This window comes from Adiantum capillus-veneris, chromosome 1 (genome assembly GCF_014529385.1).
Source record: "Adiantum capillus-veneris isolate H3 chromosome 1, ASM1452938v2, whole genome shotgun sequence".
NCBI classification, from domain to species: domain Eukaryota; kingdom Viridiplantae; phylum Streptophyta; class Polypodiopsida; order Polypodiales; family Pteridaceae; genus Adiantum; species Adiantum capillus-veneris.
In genome coordinates this window covers 40801535-40824562 of record NC_140931.1, presented here as the reverse complement: position 1 = coordinate 40824562, position 23028 = coordinate 40801535, and the positions used below count along the sequence as shown (strand labels likewise).

At 47.3% G+C, this 23028-nt stretch overlaps 1 protein-coding gene across 1 annotated transcript in view; it reads left to right on the top strand.

The window, feature by feature from the left end:
* The window catches only part of LOC147464588 (kinesin-like protein KIN-14I), a 64720-nt gene that overhangs the window by 3876 nt on the left and 37816 nt on the right, over positions 1–23028 (top strand). Inside the window, exons 7-14 of the mRNA XM_086515941.1 lie at positions 15667–15766; positions 15855–16036; positions 16124–16239; positions 16373–16475; positions 16565–16717; positions 16814–16960; positions 17071–17280; positions 17363–17527. Coding sequence (XP_086372067.1) covers positions 15667–15766; positions 15855–16036; positions 16124–16239; positions 16373–16475; positions 16565–16717; positions 16814–16960; positions 17071–17280; positions 17363–17527 — 1176 coding nt within the window. The remainder of the gene's footprint in view (positions 1–15666; positions 15767–15854; positions 16037–16123; positions 16240–16372; positions 16476–16564; positions 16718–16813; positions 16961–17070; positions 17281–17362; positions 17528–23028) is intronic.

Genomic DNA, 23028 nt, shown 5'->3' with positions numbered 1-23028 from the left:
TGTCAATAGTCAATGCAAAACGCGGAATTCCATACAACAGTGCCATGTCATCATGTATTTACGTAGATCGGGAGTCTTGCTGTATTTTGAAGGGTTCAGACCCCTCAGCTAGGTTTTGGTAAGTTGGGACAGTTAGGTTTTTAATCCTAACCCCCTTTGGCCCTCTTGGCCAGAATTTGTAAAGAAATTTTCTCTTTGGCGATCTAATCTGCCGTGGGTGAGGCCATATAGCCGGCATGTACACAATAGAGGGTGGTACTATTTCAATTACCTGTTAACTTTACACAGAGCACTGGGAAGAAAAGAGAACACAGATGCGTCTTGCGACTAGAATGTCACTGCGCACACGAGACTGACACCCTGTAGGCTCCAAAGGCCCCAAAGATTGGTGCCCCTTTGGGTATTTCTTTATTCAATTGAAAGAAGCTGATCCAAACACTTAAATCAAACTCTCACAAAGCTTTCCAAACCTGGCAAGGGCTGAAAACGCAGGATTTTGACCTGATTTCGGAAGCATAACAGCGCCAAAACCCCTGCAGGTCAAATGTACTTGTCTAGGACGGATTCCCTCGCAATTTAGAAGCTTTCTGGTGAGCTGTAACAGAATTTCAGCGTGCTGTAATTCCCTGTTTTGCCACTGTTGGGTGCCCTATACCTTGTACACGCATCCCAAGGCTTTCTTGGGGCTCCCCCGGTGTTTCCATGCAGTTTAGGTGCAAAACCCTAAACCTGCAGAAATACACAGCAGGCTGTAATTCTCTGTTTTGGATCGTTTTTAGTGGAGCAAACACATCTACATGCGTTCCAAGGGCTCCCGCACGCAATGGGACAGTTCCCCTATAAATTGGACGAGTTTATATGCAAGAATACTCGCCAAATCCGCCATGTTTTGGGATGGAATTGTGCGTACCTGTGGGGGATTAGCAATTAGCTAATCTGGTTCTTGTTCAGAAGGCTCTTGCCTTGACAGACGCGCATGAAAACCCCAGAACTGTACATAGTCAACTAGAAGCCCAACTAGTGGGGCATTACCATATGTGCAAAGGGGAGAGAGATGCACGAGAGAAAATCATCGCGCTGCCTGAGACAAAAGAGAAGGCAAGCTTTCCATTAAAGGTGTACACCTGCACCCACTACTCACACACACACATTGTAGGTCACAATGAGCTTCAAAACAGCCCCCTTTCTCTCTTGGGCGCCCCCTCTTGTTGAGGTGTCCTGTAGGTTGCTCTCCAACTGCCAAGTGTCCAGTTTGACCCTTTGGTTAAATTCCCTAGTTCCCCCCAACTTATAAAGTTGTAAGTGACTTGCTAAGTGGCCCAAATTCCTTCTGGCGCACATATGCTTCCATACTCATCAGAATTTAGTGCTAACTAGTCCAACCAGTCCGCGACCGATCGACCGACCTAGACTCCCAATGTGAGAAACCCGTTCGTCGGTCGTAGCCGTTTCACACTGGCCATGCAATGCCCACTTGCACCTTTTCAAGGATTCCAAGGAAAACAAGTAAGAAGAAAATAAATAAAAATATATAGTACATATTTAAAGGAGTCAACAGGAAAAATACACCTCCTCGTGACACCCTGACAATCATTTAAAGGCCAGAAAAGACTGCAAATTTATGAGAGAGAGCTAGTGGCCGTGATTCATGCACTTTCAAGTTGGAAACACCACTTGTTAGGTGCTGATTTTGTTGTCCAAACGTATCATCAAACTTTCCATACTTCTTGACACAATCAAAGTTATCTGAAAATCACATGCGATGGGTAAACACACAAATTGTGCATGTGGAAGGCAGGAAGAAAGTTGTGGTAAATGCGTTATCAAGAAAGCCACAAGTTTCAGCTGTGTCAATTCCTTATCATCATGATCTTGATGACATGAAGGAAAAGTATGCTATTGATGAAGAGTTTGCAAGAATCTTTGAACAGTTGCAAGATAGACAACGCCATGAGGACTCTCTCTTCAGGGATGATATTATGATGATGCATGGCACACTATGTGTCACTAGGCCATTGCGACATAAAGTTATGGTAGAAAGTCATGTCCCATTGTATGTAGGGCATCGTGGTATAGATACGACAATCAAAGTGGTCGAGACATTCTTTTATTGGCCTACTTTGAGGATAGATGTGGATGCCTTTGTGCGAGCATGCGTGATTTGCCAAAAGGTCAAATTTGACAGGCAAAAGGCACTAGGGTTGTTACAGCCACTGCCTATTCCGGATAAGCCATGGGAAAGTACTGCTATGGCTTTTATCTTTGATCTTCCAAGAACGCCCCTTGGAGAAGACTCGGGCAAAGCAAAAAAGAGCTGCTGCTCGTCACCGTCGTGAACTCTTGTTTTCACCTGGTGATTGGGTTCTCTTGCGGTTTGAAAAGGCAAGGTTAAAGAAGATGAAGGGCAACGAAAGATTGTTTCCTAAGCTCAACATGCGTTACTGTCACGAGACTAGCACCACTGCCAACAAAAGAGAATAGATCAAAAGAGATGCACGACACGAGACGGGGAGTGGCGGTGTTCCACTCCGAGAGAGCACTGGCCCCAAACCTTGGCGCCCCTTTTGATATTTCTTTATATCACTTGAACTTGGTACAATGCCGGTACTCACGCTTTGCACCTTCACCCGGAAGAGTACCAGAGACTGAGCCCTCTGCACATATTTAAAGGCCCTTGGCCAATGAAAAGCAGTTACATGAAAAGCTTCAAACTCAAAAGCACCTGGTCCCAAAAGCACTAGCGCCTAAAAGCTGCTAGCGCATTTTGCGGAGATCCGTACAACTGCCACGTGGCTCTGTTGGCGTGAATTTCGGGATTGTCCGTACAGTCTGCCACGTCAACATGTCAGCGCTTTTGTAGGAGTGTTGTATGACAGCCACGTCATCAACACTTTACGCAAGAGATTTGTGTGTGTGTGTGGGTCCTGTTTTATTTAATCTCTTCAAGTCACTTGTCCCATAAGTTGGTGGGAACTCTTCTTTAAAATAGGCCACTGGGCAAGACTTTGCAAGTTGGTGAAACTTCTTCTACTGCTTCTAGGGTTTAGGCTCCTCAGCCGGGATCTGCAAGTCTCCTCCGTTCTTCAGTGGCTTGACACGTCAGTAGTTTGTGACAATTACTATGGGCCTTTTCAAGTACTTGACAAGATCAACGATGTTGCTTATAGGCTGAAATTGCCTGACATAGACTACCCCAAGATAGGTGTATGCATCTGTATATTCCATAGTCTCCTGGCCATATGTAAAAGTGGGTGCTGAACTCCTGACCCACTGTGGTGTGGTGTTAAAAATTTAAACACCATAACCTTGGTTTTCCCAAGGTTAACATACAATCCACTATGGTGGGCAATTGTGTACAAAGCATCTAAATAACACTGCATTTCCTCCGGGGAGCTAGAAATCAACACAATATCATCAACATATAACAATAGTGGGATCCACGTCCTTGCCAACTGTGCTCCTCTATCACCATCCCTCTAAATGTAGTCAGCAGCCTCATCCACGTAGAGAGAGAGAGAGAGAGAGAGAGAGAGAGAGAGAGAGAGAGAGAGAGAGAGAGAGAGAGAGAGAGAGAGAGAGAGAGAGAGAGAGAGAGAGAGAGAGAGAGAGAGAGAGAGAGAGAGAGAGAGAGAGAGAGAGATAAATAAAAAGAAATGAAATGAAAACGTTCTTCAAAAGGCTAAAGTTTCCTATGAGACCAAACCGTTACAAACTAGTGAAACTGATTCCATGTCTGGGTAGAAAAAAGAGATGCCAAAGTGAAAAGGAGGTGAAACTAGAGGTGCTACCGTTGGAACTCTGTAGATCACTAATACAATGTGTGCCAAATACAAGAGGGTGATAAAATGGGTGATGAGTCCATCCTCATCTGCACTTTGGATGTCGAGCCAGTATGGCTCGAATCCTTTGCTTGTAGTCTCCGTCGATGTTGTGAAGCCCTCTCCTCAGTCGTGGACGTCTCCACCTCCCTAGCTCCGATGCTCGATCAATGAGGGTACCGCTAGTGTGAGTATAAGTGGAGATTTGCACTGGTGGCTGCTCCTCTAACCGACGAGTGTCTGGTCTGAAGAAATTAGTAATCTGTCTCTGGGATTGTCTCTCTCTAGATCTCCTCAATAGACTGTCTCTGCACGTGTGTAACTCAAGTGGATACAATCCAAGACATCACTTTTCTTGATAGCTCATGACTTTGGAGAAAGGTCCAAAGCCTTCTTTGAATAGACAGTGGGAGCGACCCCGTATGTCGTAGTACGCCGTGCATTGACATACATAATGCCTCTCAGTTTCTGGCTCGTATGGCACATGCGGCATATCCTACTGGCTGCTGGTATCCCTCTGAATCTACCAATCTCAATCTCAAGTTGGTGCGAGGATGTCCGTATGTGACCAATGGCACACCGTAACCCATGGGATAGATGTGTATCCATATAGCTGGGCCGAATCACAAATCCATCCTCTGTGAGTTGGAGAAGATGCTCTCTATATAAAACCATCTTCGTGCCTAGCTCTTGTGTCGGCTCTATCCATGTCCTCCTGGTGTCCAATTGGGACAGGTCCTGGCGAATGAGTCTAGTAATCTCCACCCATGTAAGAGACAACAATGGTGCATCAAGGAAGTACTGAAAAGGGGGTAACCTGTCCATGCTGAAGCCATGTATATGGAACCATGATGACATTTGCGCATACTAGCATGATGTGTCCCCTTGTAAAGCTAATTGTGTGGAGGACTCAAGGCCCAGTCTTACATATCTGTCTCTGGTAGTATCCCATAAGCTATGCATAAAGGAGATTGATTTGCTAAGTGCCTCTATCTCCATAAGGGGGCTAGCTAACTCCGCTCTAATGGTCGGCTCTAATTAGTCGAAAAATCATAACTACCAAGCACCTCTTGTCACGTGTGCACTTCACTTGCGCCATGTGGACACGCTTCAGTACTCGTTGTCGACATCATCGTCTTCGACATAGACCTCGTCGTTGACATCACCGTCTTCGACACAGAACCGTCGTCGACTTCACCTTCTTCGACACAGTATCGTCGTCGACTTCACCGTCGTTGACAAATACCCTTAGTACCTCGTCGTCGACTTCATCATCTTTGACATAGACCTCGTTGTCGACCTCCCTGTCTTCGACATAGAACCCGTAGTACCCGTCGTTGGCATCATCGTCTTCGACATAGAACCTCAATATCCCTTCAGTACCTCAGTACCCAGTACCACAACATCAGTACCCCTTAGCATCATCATCTCAGCATCCAGTCATTGTAGTAGCATTTGTGCAAGAATAAAGAAAGTACTTGCTCTGGTAATAGAGCAAGGAGACCCTTGAGGGTTTGGACCTGACATCCTTGTGTCGTCTCTTTTCTCTCTCGTCATCTCTCTTTCGTTCAGTTCAGTTCAGTTCTTTCAAGTGAAGTAAAGTGTCCCTTGTGTTTGTTTGCGGAGTACTAGATCCGAGCAAAATCCTTATTCTCTTCCTCTGCACTTGACATTGGTATCAGAGCTCTGTGTGTGCTTTGGCTTCGCGAACTCAAGGGAAGAACCATCAAGAACCTAAAGAACAACCTCAAGAACCAAGAATCCCAAGGAACCCAAGAAGAACCATCGAGCCCAAGAACCCAAGGAACCTCTCCCAAATTTTTTTCCCTGAAGAATCTTTGAGTCCCGACCATGGATTTACCAGATTCCATCTTCATTGCCATGTCTTTGAAAGAAGATCGACATCAGATACACAAGAACCCAGATCTTGAGTACCAAGATCTCCTAGCTTTGTATGCGGATATAGAAGGAGTTGGAGACAAGATCCCTAACCTCTTCTGCATTCGCATTCGCATGTAGTGTGCATCCATTTCCCTCGTCGTTGAACCTTTGGAAAGGACTCCGGAACCACACCACAGTCCACCAGCATCGGTAATGTTTTCACCACAGTTAGTGTTCGGGGAACAGCTCTTGCTACAGCAAGCAGAGTCAACACTATTTGGTATAGAGCCTAGGCTGATATTCGGCAATCGTAGTAAGGCTGGACAGTGACCCTTACCCGGTGTTTGCATCGCCAACAATACCCACAACACCCAGAGCACCCGCAGTACCATCAGACTTTGGTTTCAGAGGAATCTGCATTGGTTTGTGCATCCACGGCATCAGAAGCATTTATCAGTTAGCATCAGAAGTACAGAAAGAAGTTCGGCAGCTGCGCCTCACTTTTATCAGGGGGGGATGTCACGTGCGCTTTCACTCGCGCCACGTGGACACGCTTCTGCCATAGTCTAGCATGAGTCTTAGCTTAGGACTGAGCCTGGCACCTTTGTGAGCCTCTAGTAGGACGTGCATGTCCAGGCGAGTCACACTTGCATACCCTCTCTTGCACAAGAACAATCATTTCAGAATGCATGCATTTTACTGCGCGAACCACCTCTTATAAGTCATTTTATTAAAATTGACTTTTGGAATTCTTTTTGTAAGTTTGTTGGGAAAGATAGGTAGGGCAAATGGCTAAAGATCTATAAAAGAAATCCATTGGGCACTCAGTAGAAGCAGGGACACAAGGAGGCAGGCACCCAGCAGTCAGGCAGCACCTCAGCAGGAGCCCTAGCGTTTTCTCAAGAAGAAGAAGGCCCACATCAGCCTGGAGTTTCCAGTTTTCAGCAGACAGCCCAGCGTTTTCAGTTTTCAGCCTTGACGTCGTCATCGTCGACACCATTGTCGTCAAGATATCGTCATTGTCATCGGAGCTCCTATCTTGACGACAACACCTTCGTCATCGTCATCGCAGTCCCGGACTTGACGACGACACCATCGTCGTCATCGTTAGAGTCACCATCGTCGTCGTCGTCGTCGTCGTCGACATCATCGTCGTCGACATAGACTAGCAGTACCCCTCGTCGACATCATTGTCTTCGACATAGACCTCATCGTCGACATCACCGTCTTTGACACAGAACCGTCGTCGACTTCACCGTCTTCGACACAGTACCGTCGTCGACTTCACCGTCATCGACAAATACCCTTAGTACCTCGTTGTCGACTTCATCATCTTCGACATAGACCTCGTCGTCGACCTCCCCGTCTTCGACATAGAACCCGTAGTACCCGTCGTTGGCATCATCGTCTTCGACATAGAACCTTAGTATCCCTTCAGTACCTCAGTACCCAGTACCACAGTATCAGTACCTCTTAGCATCAGCATCTCAGCATCCAATCATTGTAGTAGCATTTGTGCAAGAATAAAGAAAGTACTTGCTCTGGCAACAGAGCAAGGGGGCCCTTGAGGGTTGGGACCCGACATCCTTGTGTCGTCTCTTTTCTCTCTTTCGTCATCTCTCTTTCGTTCAATTTAGTTCAGTTCTTTCAAGTGAAGTAAAGTGTCCCTTGTGTTTGCTTGCGGAGTACTAGATCCGAGCAAAATCCTTATTCTCTTCCGCTGCACCTGACACCTCTACAATTGTTTTGAGGCATGCTCCTAGAACGACGCCTCTGGTCAAGCTGAATGTGTGGATATGCCTCTGCTGCTGCATCATGCAGTGTCTCAGTGTTTAGAGTGGTGATCTCCTCCACTGAGAGTCCTTGTCTAGTTGCTGTACATAGACGACCATAGATCTCCTCTGTATAGACAGAGTCAGTCTCTTGTGTAAATGTATAGCGGGTATGTGTCCTCCATCTTGACGCCTGAGTTGTACTGTACTGAAAGGAGACTGAAAATGTCAAGAGAGCATCGTCCACTGCTATGCCTACTGGCCTGGGTCCTACTGTGAGATCTTGAATGCAAGGGATGAAGCTCAATTGTGCCATGTAGTCCACTGTGCTGGCCCCATGTCTATGTGGGAAGCAAGTAAACCCAGCTGATGCGGGAAATAGATCTAAGCCGTTAAGAATGACCAAGCCAGGTGAGGCCCCCATTTCCATCAGATATTTCCCATACTCAGTGTACTCATCCTGTGAACATCTGTCAAGCCCCATATCACTGGTATCTAGCTCTTTGAGTATCTCATCCGAGGTATCATAAAAATTGTCTAATGGTTTCTTGTGCGAGCATTGAAGTCTCCCAAAAGAATGATGTCACCCTCTTTGGAAAACTCCCATATGTCCTCATCTAAAACTGAGAAAGGAGATTGTCCTCTAGGTGTGGCATATATTGATGTGCTAGGGGCAAAGTAACAAATAGCAATCTACAAGAATCTACCCGTCTTAGTCTCACCCACATGTATCTGGCCTAATCATCTCTCCGAACGATGTGCACAAGCGGCTGTAACTCCTCTTTGAACAAAACTCCTACTTCTTCTGATCCTCTGCCCCTATGCTCTGATCTCGTCTCTGCTCGGCAGGTGGTCTCCCACCTATATCCAGTCACATGTGGCATAAGCTGTCGTAGTGTCTGGTGTGTCTCTAAGTAAAAGATGATGTCTCTTCCTATAAAGCTGTCCTCAAATGCCTCTACATCAAGACGAAGTGACCCATTACAATTCCAAGCTGCCATCTTTAGTGTGGTCCCATAGGTCTCGCACCGTCATGCGGGGCATTGTTCCAGTATCACCACCCTTCCATCTCGGTAAAAAGCAATCTTACCTTTTTCCCTTCCCGCTCTAATATCTGGCATTATCTCCTTCATATGGGCAATTTGCAAGAGCGCGAGGTCATCTCCAAGGAAGATGCCCGTCTTCTTAAGAGTTGGTCTCTTCTTTAAGAAGTCTTTCTTTGCTTCCATGGAGGGGGAACGAAGGATAACTGCTCTTTCCTTTGAGGTTCCCCTTTGCTTTCACTTTTCTTACTGCCCATTCTCCAAGCCCTCGTATGTGTCGGCTCATTAACCCCCATCATGGTCATGAGTTCTTGTACCTCTACATCCACATTATCTTGGTCTTTGAGGTCACAAATCCTCACGTGTAAGGCACGCATACACCTCCTTTGCTCTTCTGCTAGTGTCAAGTTAATGATGGTGGGTGTAGGGGTTGTTTCCGTGCCTTTCCCTTTCTTGGCGATCTCGATCCATTTCTCGGCCTCGTCCGCTTTTTGTTGGGTCTTTGTAATAACATCCACCCACGAAGTCGCCAATCGTTTGTGGTGCTCCTTGCCTTCTTTGATGGCCCACACTTGTTCTTTAATTGTGTTGAGTTCTTCAACTACTGAGAGTTGGAGCTCTCCTTCTTCGAGTGTATTTCGTGATTGTAGTGTGCAAGCTCCTTCTTGAGTAACACAATCTCTTCATCTTGAGCCACCACACGATCCTCCAGTGTGGTTATCTTGCTTTCTTGGACGGACACACATTCTTCGAGTGTCTTTATTGTGACCAAGAGGTAACGGTTGATCTTGTTGATGGTCTCACCCATTTCTTCTTTGCATCTTTGAATGGCATCTTCCAAAGGGTTGGCTTTGTCATTTTGCTTCTTCATGCTTGATAGCCCCCAAAGGAGAGAGAGAGGGGGAAGTTCTTGCGGTAGAGGGAAAACCACACTATGTCCACATTATGCATACATGTCTATTCCCCACACATCAAGCATACATTCCTGCAATTGCTTTCCCAAAAAAATTTCCCAAAATTCCTCAGAATCTTCTGTACGTCTCGACTGAAATTCTGAAATTTTGAATTCTGCACCCCCAAATTTTTGTTTTTTTTGTGTGGGGATGACTGTCGGGGCTGGGGGAACTTTTGATGCAAGGATGAAAACCCTAAACGGGCTCTAACCCTAACGCACAACTTCTCTGCTCATCTGTGCTGCACAGCTCTCCCGCTGTCGAAACCCTAACTCTGCTGCTTCTGCTCGAGTGCTTGCGTCGCCTACTGCACCTGCGCATGGCGACCTGCGCGACCACATAGCTGCGAACCCTGCACAACAAAGAGGGAGATGGCCTCTACTGCACGTGCGTGGCGCGCGCGCACACACACACACAGACAGAGAGAGAAATAAAATGAAATGAAATGTTATATTAATGTCTTCAAAAGGCCATAATGACCTATGAGACCCGAAAGTTACAAAGTGGTGGATTTGATACAAAGTCAGAGTAACAAAATAACCTAACAACAATACAAAACAAAGATATATACTATGGGGTTTTAAGTTGATCGATGTGAACCAAGCAAAAAACTAAGCAAAAAATGGGTGGCTTGTTGGGATAGCCGAATCACAAGAGATCCAACATCGGTCGTTGGCGAATCTCATCAATTTCCTCAATGGTTAGTAGTCTGACCGGGCGTCGTGCATGCCTGGCCAGCGTGCTCCGAATTTTCTGTCGTAGCCTCCGTCGATGCTGTGTAGTTCTTCGTAGTCACGGGCGCCTGGATTTCCCCAGTTCAATCGCTCGGTCAATCAGTGTGCCTCTGGTGTGAGACGAGGGGGAGCTCTGCTGTGGGACTGGCTCTTGCGGCTGTCTCGTGTCTGCTCTAAAGAAGTCTCTGATCCGTCTTTGAGACTGGCTAGCCTCGCCATTCATGAGGCTATCCCTGTGTCTGCGCAGCTCGAGCAAGAACAAACCCAGACATCTCTGATCTTCGTATCCCATGACTCTTGAGAGTGGTCCAAAACCTTCTCTGAACAAGCAATGGAAGCGGCCTCGTATCTCGTAGTAGACGGGGCAGCAACATGTATAGTGTAGCTTTGTCTCAGGTTCCATGTTACACAAGGGGCATGTCCTGTCCTCTGCTGGTACTCCACTGTATCTCCCAGTCTCAATCCGCAACTGGTGAGAAGATGTGCGTAACTGGCCAATAGCACATCGTATCCCATGAGACAAGTGGGTATCCATGTATCTGGGTCTCGCCATAAAACCATCTTCCGTAAGCTGGAGAAGGTGGTCTTTGTAGAAAGCCATCTTCGTGCCCAATTCTTGTGCTGGTTGTATCCATGTCCTCCTGGTGTCTAGCTGGGTCAGGTCTTGGCGTATGAGCTTGGTGATCTCTGACTGTGTAAGAGTGAGAGATGGTGCATCCAATGAGTAATGGAATGGTGGCAGCCGGTCTATGCTGAACCCATGTGCCTGAAACCATGATGTCATCTCCCCATACCAGCATGTCGTATCTCCTTGTATGGCTAACTGTCGAGAGGATTCAAGTGCTATGCGAGCATATCTGTCTCTAGGAAGTTCCCATGTGCGGTTTATGAAGGAGACTGATCTGGTGAGCGCCTCCACCACAAGTGGGGGGGCCGCTAGCTCTACTCGGATAATGGGCCGTGGTACTGATGCCTTGGCTCTAATGAGCCGCGAGGTCATAGAGACGAGAGGTTTCTCCATGTTCCCCCATCCGTTTGAGCGACCCGGCCTCTCGTGGTGATCCAGTGAAGGTCCCCATATCTCGGTTCCATAGAGCAATGCTGAAGCCACCAAGGTGTCAAAGAGCCAGAGCTTCGTCCGGGGCTCGTGAAACTGAACCTGCGAACACATCCTCTCCAATCTACCCAATGCTGTGTGGGCTCTAGTAAGTCTTGTCTCTTCTGCTCTTCTGAGTGAGAATGTAGGTCCGCTAAAAACCACTCCAAGGTAAGTGTAAGCGTTTGTGTACTCCACAGTCTCCTGGCCGTATGTGAATGTAGGTGTTGACCTCCTGATCCACTGTGGGGTGGTATTAAACACCATAACTTTGGTTTTACCCAGGTTGACAGACAAACCACTTTCGTGGGCAAACGTATGCAAAGCATCCAATTGACGTTGCATTCCCTCTGGGGATTCGGAGATCAACACTATGTCATCAGCATATAACAAAAGTGGAATCCATGTCCCTGCCAACTGAGCACCTTTATCCTCATCGTTGTCAATGTAGTCAGAAATCTCATCCACATACATACCAAAGAGAGTGGGAGAGAGCGGGCAGCCCTGCTTCACCCCAATAGTGGAGTGAAACGGTGTAGAAAGTCCCTCCGGGGCGCGTACATGCCCTACTACTGATCTGTACAATGCCATGATCCCCCAAACGAGTTCCGTGGGTACTCCCATTTCCTGTAATCTGCGCATCAGTCTAGCTCTGGGTACCGTGTCGAAAGCTTTGCGGAAGTCCACAAAGCTACAATAGATCCGTCTCCAATGAGATCTGCCTTCCTCGATGATGGCCCTGAGTGTTAGGATATGGTCAAGAGTAGAGAAGCCTCTCCTAAATCCTGCTTGCCCAATTGCACGTATTCCTTCCCTCTCTGCCCATCTACTCAGCTGTTGCTCAAGACTGGATGCATACAGCCGTGCCAGTGTGTGCCCAATCATAATAGTGCGATAATTCCCAGGCTCCATGGGGTCGCTTGATTTGAAGATAGGTACGATCGTAGATAGGCTCCAAGTGTCCGGTAGGCCCTCACACATGGCACGGTTAAACATAACTGCTAGAAGCTCTGCTAGTAGGTCTTTGGCATGCATGAAATGCTCAGCTACTAGGCCCTCATGATCATATGCTCTCCTAGTCTTCATCCTGTCAATAGCTTTCTTCACCATCTCAGCGGTGAAAAAGACACGTGTGTGGGCATGGGTCGGGGGGGTTGGGGAAAGGCGGCTGTCCAGGTACTGTGTACAAAGATGATGCGTACTGACCCCAGGTCTCTGTGGAGGAAATAGTAGGGGGGGGGGATTGCTCATGAAAGAGCTGCCACGCCTCACGCGAGTCTTGACTCAAGAATAGTTGATATAGATCCTGCTCGAGTCGAGCCAAAAAAGCCCTCTTCTTCCGCCGCACCAGGCGTCGGAAGTCCATCTGTGACTGTCTGTGAGTGACGTCCCCCAACAGCACCTCCCTCTGAAGTTTGGCTCTAGTTTGGCGGCACTCCTCATTGTACCAGCTGTTCTGAGGCATGCTCCCAGATCGGCGGCTCTGCTCAGGCTGGGCGTGTGGGTATGCTTCTGCTGCTGCCTCATGTAATGTCTGTGTTAGTATAGTAGTTAGCTCCTCCAGAGGTCGCCCCGGGTCCTCAATGCATAGGCGTCTGTAGCTTCCGTCCATGTATACAGAGTCCGTCTCCCTTGTGAATGTGTAGCGAGTAGGGGCTGCTACTCGTGGCCCGTGTGCTACACTGAACTGGAAGGAGATGGTCATTGACACCAGAGCATGATCCACTGCCACCCCGATCGGTTTGGGCCCAACTGTGAGATCTTGGATACTAGAGATGAGATTCGGTTGTGCCATGACATAGTCCACCGTGCTGGCTCCATGTCTGTGTGGGAAGCATGTAAAACCTCCGGTAGTAGGAAATCTCTGTAGGCCGTTCAAGATGGCCAATCCATGTGCAGTGCCCATGTCTATTAGGTGTCGCCCATACTCAATATATTCCATATCGTGTGATAGTCTGGAAAGGCCCGTCTCTGCCACATCTATCTCTCTTAGCATCTCCTCTGAAGTATCATAAAACACTGCCTGGTGATGGGCAGTCCTAGCATTGAAGTCCCCGAGGATGATAATGTCACCGTCCCTAGAGAACTCCCATATGTCATCATCCAAAATAGAGAAAGGGAACTGTCCTCTGGGTGGTGCATAAACTGATGTACTCGGGGGAAAGTAACAAATAGCTAGATAGAGGTATCTGCCTGTCTCTGCTTTTAGTCTCACCCACATGTACCTAGCCTGCTCGTCCCTGCGGGCTATATGTATCAGTGGCTGCAGATCCTCTCTAAATAACACTGCCACTCCTCTCGAGCCCCGCCCTCTGTGCTCTGAGCGTGTCTCGTGTCTGTAGGTTGTCTCCCACCTGTATCCATTGATGTGAGGCATGGATTGCCCAGGGGCCTGGTGTGTCTCAGAGTAGAAGATGATGTCTCTTCCAGTAAAGCTATCCTCAAAAGCACCCACATCAAGACGCATAGATCCATTGCATTTCCAGGCAGCTACTTTGAGTGTGGTCCCATAAGTCTCGCACCGTCATGTGGAGCGTCGCTCAAGTATTACCACTTTTCCGTCTCGGTAAAAAGCGATCTTGCCTTTTCCCCTTGCCGCTCTAATCTCCGGCATTACTTCCCGCTTATGAGCGATTTGCGAGAGGGTGAGATCGTCCCCGAGAAAGATGCCAGTCTCTTTACGAGTTTGTCTTTTCTTCAAGAATGACTTCTTTGCTTCCATGGAGGGAAAACGAAGGATGAGTGCTCTTTCTTTTGAGGTTTCTCCACTGCCTCCATTTTTCTTTATGTTGCCCACTCTCCATGCCCTTGTGTGTGTCGGCTCATGAATCCCCATCAAGGCTGTGAGTTCTTTTACTTCTTCGTCCACATTGCCTTTGTCTTTAAGACCACGAATTCTCACATGTAAAGCGCGCACCCTTCTCCTCTGCTCCTCCTCTAGTGTCTGGTTAATGATGTTGGGTGTGGACGTGGGCGTTATCTCCTTGTCTTTTCCTTTCTTGGCCACCTTGATCCATTTCTCGGCTTCGTCCGCCTTCTGTTGGGTTTTGGTAAGAACATCCACCCAAGAAGTCGTCATTTCTTTGTGCTGTTCTTCTCCCTCTTTGCTGGTGCGTACTTGTTCCTTGATCGTGTTGATTTCTTCGATTACTGAGGGTTGCATTTCGCCCTCTTCCAGTGTGTTTCTTGATCGGGCTTCGGCGAGTTCTTTCTCGAGTGACGCGATCTCTTCCTCTTGGGTCGTCACTCGGTCTTCCAGCGTGCTTATCTTGCTCTCTTGGATCAACACCCGTCCTTCGAGCATGTTTACTATGCCCCAGAGATTGCGGTTCATCTTGGTAATGGTCTCTGTCATTTCCTCTTTGCATTTTTGAATGGCATCCTCTAGGGGGTCGGCTTTATCGTTTGTCTTCCACATGCTTGATCGCCGTCCGCAAGGGGGTTAGATGTACGTGTGCGCCCACCCTAGAAGCGGGCGCGGCAGTTGGGCGTGTGGGGGAGTCGTCTGCAAGGGAGTCGCTAGATGCACATGTGCACCCACACTAGCGGCGGTCTCGGCGAGTGGTGGAGCGTGAGGTGGTATGGCCCGGGGGAGATAGCGGTAGTTACAGATTGGAGCGAGAGAGAGAGAGAGAGAGGGGGGGGGGGGGGGTGGGGGGGAAGTATGGTAGATAGAGTGGGGGGAAGGAGGGCGGGCGAAAAAAATAAAAAAATAAAAAAATTAACTCCCTATGCGTAGAGGATGGACGTCCTACGCGTGAAAGAAAAAAAGGGGGGGGGGGGGGGTGGGGGGGAGAGACATACTACGCGTAGGAGAGGGGGGGGAGACATACTATGCGTAGAAGTTGGGGGGCTAGGGCAGGGGGGGGGGGGGGGGGGGGAAGAGCGCAGGTGCGGGTGTACTGCAGGGCGCCACGGGGGTGCAGCGTGCGAGCAGGGCAGGGCAGCGGGGGGGCAGGGCAGTGGGTGCGCGGGTGCAGGGCAGGGTGGGCGCGATGGTGCAGCACAGGCAGCGGGGTCGCGAGGGGGCAGGGGAGGGCGGGCGCGATGGTGCAGCACAGGCAGTGGGGATGCAGCGCGCGAGCAGGGCAGGGCTGCGGGGGGGCAGAGAGAGAGAGAGAGAGAGAGAGAGAGAGAGAGAGAGAGAGAGAGAGAGAGAGAGAGATTAACGTCGTAGGAAACTATCCCAAGAGACCTTAAAGATCTAGCCGACGAGGAGTTGAACTCAAGACCTGTTATTCAAGAGGGAAATGGCATAAGCAATCTACCACACTTGAGAGAGAGAGAGAGAGAGAGAGAGAGAGAGAGAGAGAGAGAGAGAGAGAGAGAGAGAGAGATTCATGAGAGAGAGAGAGAGATTCATGTACAGGAACTTGCTGGCATCATCAAGCTTTCTATTTTCAACACCTTCAGTCTCTTTGAGTGTCGTAAGGTGTTGGCAGGCTCCAAGGCATTGGACATGGGAACTGGTTAGTGTGTCCTAATTATTTTGATGCCATTCTGCCAAACACTGCTGCATTGTAGTCTGTAGTTTTATTATCGGTTTGTTATATGCAGAAGAATATATAGGTCTGGATGACAACAAATATATTGGGGATCTACTATGTGACTTCAAGGCTGTGAAGGATCGTAGCAAAGGTGAAATACTCCAGTGCAAGCTGGTGTTTAAAAAGCGACTTTTTCGAGAATCAGATGAGAACATTTCTGAACCAATGTTTGTACAACTCTCCTATGTTCAGGTCGATAAAGGTTTTTTTCCCTCATCACATTTAGTGAAGAAACTTCGGAGATATGTATTTTGAGAGTGTTATACTCCTTTACTGCAGTTGCAACATGACTATCTACTTGGGAACTATCCTGTTGGAAGGGATGATGCTGCACAGCTAGCAGCATTACAAATATTTGCAGAAATAGGTTTTATGGACAGTCCTGAAAATTCAGTGTAAGGATGACAGAGTTGTTATCACATACTCAAAAATGGTCTGTGATTGATTTTGGCATGGGATGACAGGCACCTATATCTGTTTTGTACTTCACAATGCCGATGATGATGGCTTTATTCCTTTTCTTGCCAGGGATTGGGCTGTTTTACTAGATCGCTATCTGCCAAAGCAGATGGCTATGACACGAGCTAGGCGCGATTGGGAGAGTGATATTCTTATGAGATATCATGCTCTGGTAAAGTTGTCTTGTACTTCATCCTTTTTTTCGGTCTTTCTGTTTTTTTTCCCCTTTTCTTGATCTTCTTGTGTGATTCTTGATCACAGGAACATTTATCTAGGGATGATGCACGCCAGCATTTTCTGCGAGTCTTGCGTTCGTTGCCTTATGGGAACTCAGTTTTCTTTGGTGCTCGTAAGATTGAAGATCCTATTGGACTTTTGCCTGGACGAATTATCCTTGGCATAAATAAGCGCGGGGTATACTCGCTTAACATAAAGATAGCTTATGATTGCAGGAACAATACAGGGCATGGTGGACCTGCATATTATACTGATATTTTATTTGAGTGTTAGGTTCATTTTTTTCGGCCTATTCCCAAGGAATATCTCCATTCAGCAGAGCTTCGTGATATCATGCAATTTGGTAGCAGCAACACAGCTGTTTTCTTCAAAATGCGCGTGGCTGGTGTTCTGCACATTTTTCAGTTTGAGACAAAACAGGTTCGCACCCTCTAACCTGCACTTTGCATGGGTGTGAATATATATTTTTTTGGCTGGGTAGGATAGACGTTTTTCTGGAGTTTTGATTGTATGAATGGGTTCATATCTAGGGGGAGGAGATATGTGTTGCTCTTCAAACACACATCAATGATGTAATGCTTAGGCGGTACTCCAAGACACGACAAGTAACAAATGGTGCATTGCAAAGTAATGGTGATGCCCTGGTGGCAAATATCAAGCCCCCTGGTGTTGAGATATATGAAAAGCGAGTGGAAGAAATGTCTAAACTTCTGGAAGAAGCACAGAAGAAGATGGATCAGGTAAAATGCTTAAGAAGCTAGTTGGCATAAACACATATTCAATCTCTACTCAAGGAATTTTCAACTGTGGGAATGGGTGCAGTTTGCGGAAGAGATAAGATATCACACAAAACGAGAAACAGAACTGCAGGAGGAACTTGAAGCTCAGAAGGATCAATACTCAGCATCTCAAAGGGGCTTGTCTGAAGCGATTAAAGAGAGAGATTCTTTAGCTCGCAATTTGGAAGAGAGAGAGATTTTAATTGAGGTGAGTCTATCTGTTATGACAATACTGAAAATAATATCCAATGGATTGTCTTTTTGTCAGTTTATATGTGTGCATCTATATACCAAGGCTCTTGTATAGCTACACCTCGTGTGCCTACCTGTATGTTTGTTTGCGCACATAGGCCCTTGTGTAGGTACACTATGTGTAGCTATTTGCAGTTTTCTTGATCTAGAGAGGAAAGTATTTTCTCTCCAGAGCAACTTTCACAATATCTAGTGTGCTGTTTCATTCATGGGCCATGATGAAGTTAAGTGTTTTTTTCTTGTTAAGGTATCCGATGTCCTGGAAGGTGCAGGACTCAATGCATGTCAAGCCTTCCAAACAGTCCACAAAGTGATGCGGCAGATAGTATCAAACACCATTTCACGCTGCTGGGGATCAAAATCATAGGCTGTGGACAGCAACATATCCAAAGTGCCCCACTGATAACCCAAAATCGGTCAGCATGAATGATCTGTAGCTGCCCCCTCATATAGCAAGTGAGACTCCAGAAACTGCTATAGCAAAGTGACTGGCCCCCAAGTCACTAATCCACGTCGTGGCATAAAAGCATATATATCGCCTGCCAAACAAATTGAGCAAAGACAATGTTTGAGAGATTCCTAACTCTGTAGAGAGCATCACTGACAAGTTGGATGATGCCCAGCTCATGTGGCCCAAGTACCGACCAAGAGACCCTTGTGTCCAAAGTGGACATAGAATACAAGAGCCATTTGCTGACCTGCTGATACATACCCAAAACTGTAAAAGGTATGCATGAGAAAGCTTCTCGTGAAGCCAATCCTGCATACGAGGAGAGCGATGAGGGATAGGAGCAATCCGGAGCAAAATGTGCCTGCCATATGCAGAGTGTACTCAAAAAATACTGGGGTGTGACTGAAAGGCCACAACCACTCACCCGGGTTCTAAACTAACTGTGACAATGTACGGCCCTCCCAAAACCATTAGCGCCAAGACAGATTATTTTCCAAGGAGAAAATGAATCCATACAAGCTCTCTTGCCTCTTGAACCCATCACTCTTAAGTTGCTGCCAGGTCAAAGCTGGGAATCCTGAGGGAGGCTCTCAACCTTGAAATTACAACCGATATGACATCAATCCTTAATGGCTGAATAAACCATGGATCCTCTCCTTGCCAGGATAGGTTGGTCATGGCGATCAAAGTAAGCCACACCAGTCATTGTTTAGTGGCACGGACATCTCGCTACGCATCATTGCATGCCAATCATCTGTAAAAGCGGCGTCAATCTCAGCCATGCAAATAGCAGTTTTGTGGACTTCATGCTCCCGCTCCCGACATCTATTAGCGTAGCTTGAGACCAATGAAACAGAGAGGGCCGGGCCAGCATCCAATCTAGTCCTATCTACTCAAGTCCTCTTCGAGTGACAGCCATCCTGATCCTTGCCATAATCATTCCAAATCAAGGGCTGTCTCTCAATCTCCTCCAAACATCTTGGTCGCTAAGGAATCATACCTCTCGACATATCCAGCCAAATGTGCACCATGGATCACATGAAAGAAGAAGATAGAGCTGTACATAGAGGGGCATTTGTGAAAATAAATGTGGAAGTGCGGCTCTATGGGCCATCCTTGCCAAGAGAACCCTGTCTCAACCGCACTGCGAACAATGCATGGCATCAAAATAGCTTCCAGGGCTTAGCCCAAGAATAAGATTTTGGAAAGCAAGGCCTGGCTTTTGATCTCCGGACTAGTAATACCCAATCCTTCATCGTGTGTCGGCATAAAGATGGTACGCCATGTTCCTATGATCGTACGCCATGCTACTTGTGGATAGGAGATATAAACAGGATCAAGGAGGACAGAGGCTGAGAGCAGTGTCTCCGGGGAACGCCGGAACGGCGTTCTGGGAGTGCTCACAGCTCTCTGGCCAGCCGTTCCGGACAGGCAGGTGATACTGGAATGGCAGGTCTGGAATGGCCTAGAATGGCCCGAAAGAGCTTGGAATGATTTTCAGATTTGGGTGTTTTTATCCTCTAAGCCTCCCCCTTATAAAATGCCCCTCCCCCCACACCTTACCTTCACAATGCACACAAGCTTTCAAGGGCCAAGGCTCAAGCTCTACCCTCTCGAGTCTCGACTCTCAAGCTCTAGCCTCTAGCCTCTTTCAAGCTTTCAAGTCTAGACTCTACAAGGCTAAAAGCTCTCTCTCTCTCTCTCTCTCTCTCTCTCTCTCTCTCTCTCTCTCTCTCTCTCTCTCAACTTTCAAGCTCTCTCCCTCTCCCCCTACCCCCTCTCCCTCTTAAGCTCTCAAGTCTAAACGACACACGTTTGCCATAGTAAGCTTGAATGGTCTTCAAATAGAGTTTTTTGTGAATATTAGAATCAAAGGACTCTAATACTAGTACTATTCAATTACACAGAGCTAAAAACTGCTTTATTTGGGTGTTTTTAATGCTCTTGTTCTGTGCCATTTCCGTTCCGGACCCCTCTATCATGGGGATCTGGTCGCCGTTCCCGTTCCGCGGTCCGGGTAACTTTGGCTAAGAGACCCAAGAGAAGCAAAGAAGAGGGCAGTAGAGGCAGACACAGGTGCCTCTAGTTAGAGAGATATACAAGCGTAGGGATCCACCACAGGATCCACCTCTTAAATCTTGCTCTTTAGGGACAGAAATACCACCTGTTTCTCTTGTAACCACTAGGGTTCCTTGGGATTCTGTTGTGCCTTCATATAGTTTTGACAAAGATGATGTTCCTATCACAAACTGGTGACGTGGCTGCCCAGTACACACACTTCCCCTTGACAATGGACTCCCTGGAAATGACTCGCTGAAATGCTGACGTGGCATGGCTGTACGGGAGCCCCGGAAAACGCGGAATTCCAGCCAACTGTACGGATGCCCGTTGTTTGTGGCGGATTTTATGGCAGCCGCGTTGGTAGATTTTGGGGATTGCTTTTTACTGCTTTTGCTACGCAATTGGGGGGGGAGAGAGAGTTTTCCTTTTGCTTTATTAGAGAGAGAGAGAGAGAGAGAGAGAGAGAGAGAGACGGAGGGCTTTTGCTTTATTTGGCAAGGCTTTTGATTTTCAGCTTTTGGGGCTCTGCTTTTGGCATCCCTTGTAAATCTTTAAAAGAGTCTTTGGGCTCTCACTTCTCAGAGCATCTGGACGCAGAGTCTGAGAGTGAGTTTTGACTACTCACATTGTACTTTGAGTTGCGGATTAATACAAAAAGAAATACCGAAAGGGCGCCAGTCTTTGGGGCCAATATCTCTAGGCACGGAACTCCGCAAGGAACCAATTGTGAACTGTGAACTGTGAACTCTTTGAAGTGTAATCTTGTGGTGTCGCGGTAGAATCTCGACTTGGAGTGTCCAAGTCTGTTACAGTGGTGTCAGAGCGCGGCCGATTTCTCTTCTACCGGAAATCTGATCCTTTTTACGCGGCACTTATGGCTTCAGACAAAGATCAGTCGACTTCCTCTGCATCCGGAGATGCGGGAAGAGATCACAACGAAGATTCACGCGAGGAGTACGACCCGCCTCGGCCTACTCAGGCGGAGATTGAAGAGATGGAGCGTCGACAATTGATTGGCGATGCAACAAAGATGATGCTAAATTTTGCGGAGATTGAAGAGATGGAGCGTCGACAATTGATTGGCGATGCAACAAAGATGATGCTAAATTTTACAGTGGTATCAGAGCGCGGCCGATTTCTCTTCTACCGGGAAATCCGATCCTTTTTACGCGGCACTTATGGCTTCAGACAAAGATCAGTCGACTTCCTCTGCATTCGGAGATGCGGGAAGAGATCACAACGAAGATTCACGCGAGGAGTACGACCCGCCTCGGCCTACTTAGGCGGAGATTGAAGAGATGGAGCGTCGACAATTGATTGGCGATGCAACAAAGATGATGCTAAATTTTGCGAAGGACCCGAAATTTGCAAAATTTATGAGCCAGACCTCCTTCGACGAGGTGTATGCACAGTGGCAGCAGACCACTGAACCACCCCCCAAACCAGTACTCAAGAAACCTTCTACCCAAGGATGTTTATTGAGCAGGAATTAGAAGAGGTGGTTGGTGCATGGATTTCTCAGCTTTTTAACGCGCAGAACAAAGCAGAAATGCACGATAAAAAGCAGAAGAAAGGAACTGACTTCCCGGGTTATTTGGGCCAACTTCATTTCACCTGAATTGGCGGCGCGGCTCGAGATCACACCCGATCGGATGGGACCACTAGCAGAGGCAGTTCTAGCAACACCCGACAGAGACGTAGCCATTACACCTGTCGTTGGCAAACTTCGGTTGCATTGTCAGGGGTATTTGGGGCATGAGGACTTCTACATAATGCTTTTGGAAGGTTGTGATGTCCTCTTGGGAATTCCTTGGTACCACAAGAACAACGCCGTGGTCGGTTATCGGGCGAGGAAAGCGACTTTGACCACAGAGAAGGACAGAACCGTTGTACTTGATGTGAAACTTAAGGGCGAGTCTGTCCCTATTGTATCGGCTTCGGCCATTTCAAAATTAATGAAATCCAGTCGGTTTGTTTACTCGATCTTCTTGAGAGAGATGAATGATGAGAATAGGACAAATATGTTAGAACTTGATAAAGGACGCCAAGATTTTCTCCACACTCATGCCGATTGCTTCTCAGAGGGCCTGCCAGGTGAGTTACCACCCGCCGTCCTGAGGATCATACCATTGATCTGATACCTGGAAGCACACCACGGAACCGGCCACCTTACCGTGTGAGCCGAGCCCAGAACAAAGAAATTATGAACCAAGTGAAAGACCTCTTGGAAAAGGGTCTTGTCGAGCCTAGTACTTCACCGTATTGCTCTCCAGTGTTGTTGGTTTTTAAGAAAGATGGATCTTGGAGAATGTGCATCGATTATAGAGCTCTCAACAAAATCACCATCAAGAACAGATTTCGGATTCCTAGGATTGATGATATACTTGACCGACTACAGGGATCCTTGTGCTTTAGCAAGATCGATTTGAAGAGCGGATATCATCAGATCCAAATCGTGCCGGGAGACGTCTACAAGACAGCCTTTCGGATGACTTTTGGTTATTTGAGTTTTTGGTGATGCCTTTTGGCTTAACCAATGCTCCTGCGACATTTAACCGGATGATGGACAGGATTTTTCGAGAGTACAGACTATTTGTTGGCACTTTCTTTGATGATATCATTGTTTTCTCCAAGGGTGAGGCAGAACATAGAGAACATCTGCTTCAGGTCTTTCATGCATTACGAGATCACAAGTTGGTGATTAATGCGAAGAAAAGTGAATTTTTTCTATCAGAGATACACTTTTTGGGACACATTGTGTCAGCACAGCAGGAGTGCAGATGGACACGGCCAAGATAGAGACTATCCGTGATTGGCCCGGTTTGAAGAATGTCCATGAAGTTAGAAGCTTCTTGGGCTTGTGTTCGTATTACAAGCGGTTCATTAGAAAGTTTGCAGAGGTTGCTTCCCCTTTGCATATCTTGACATAGAAAGGAGTACCTTTT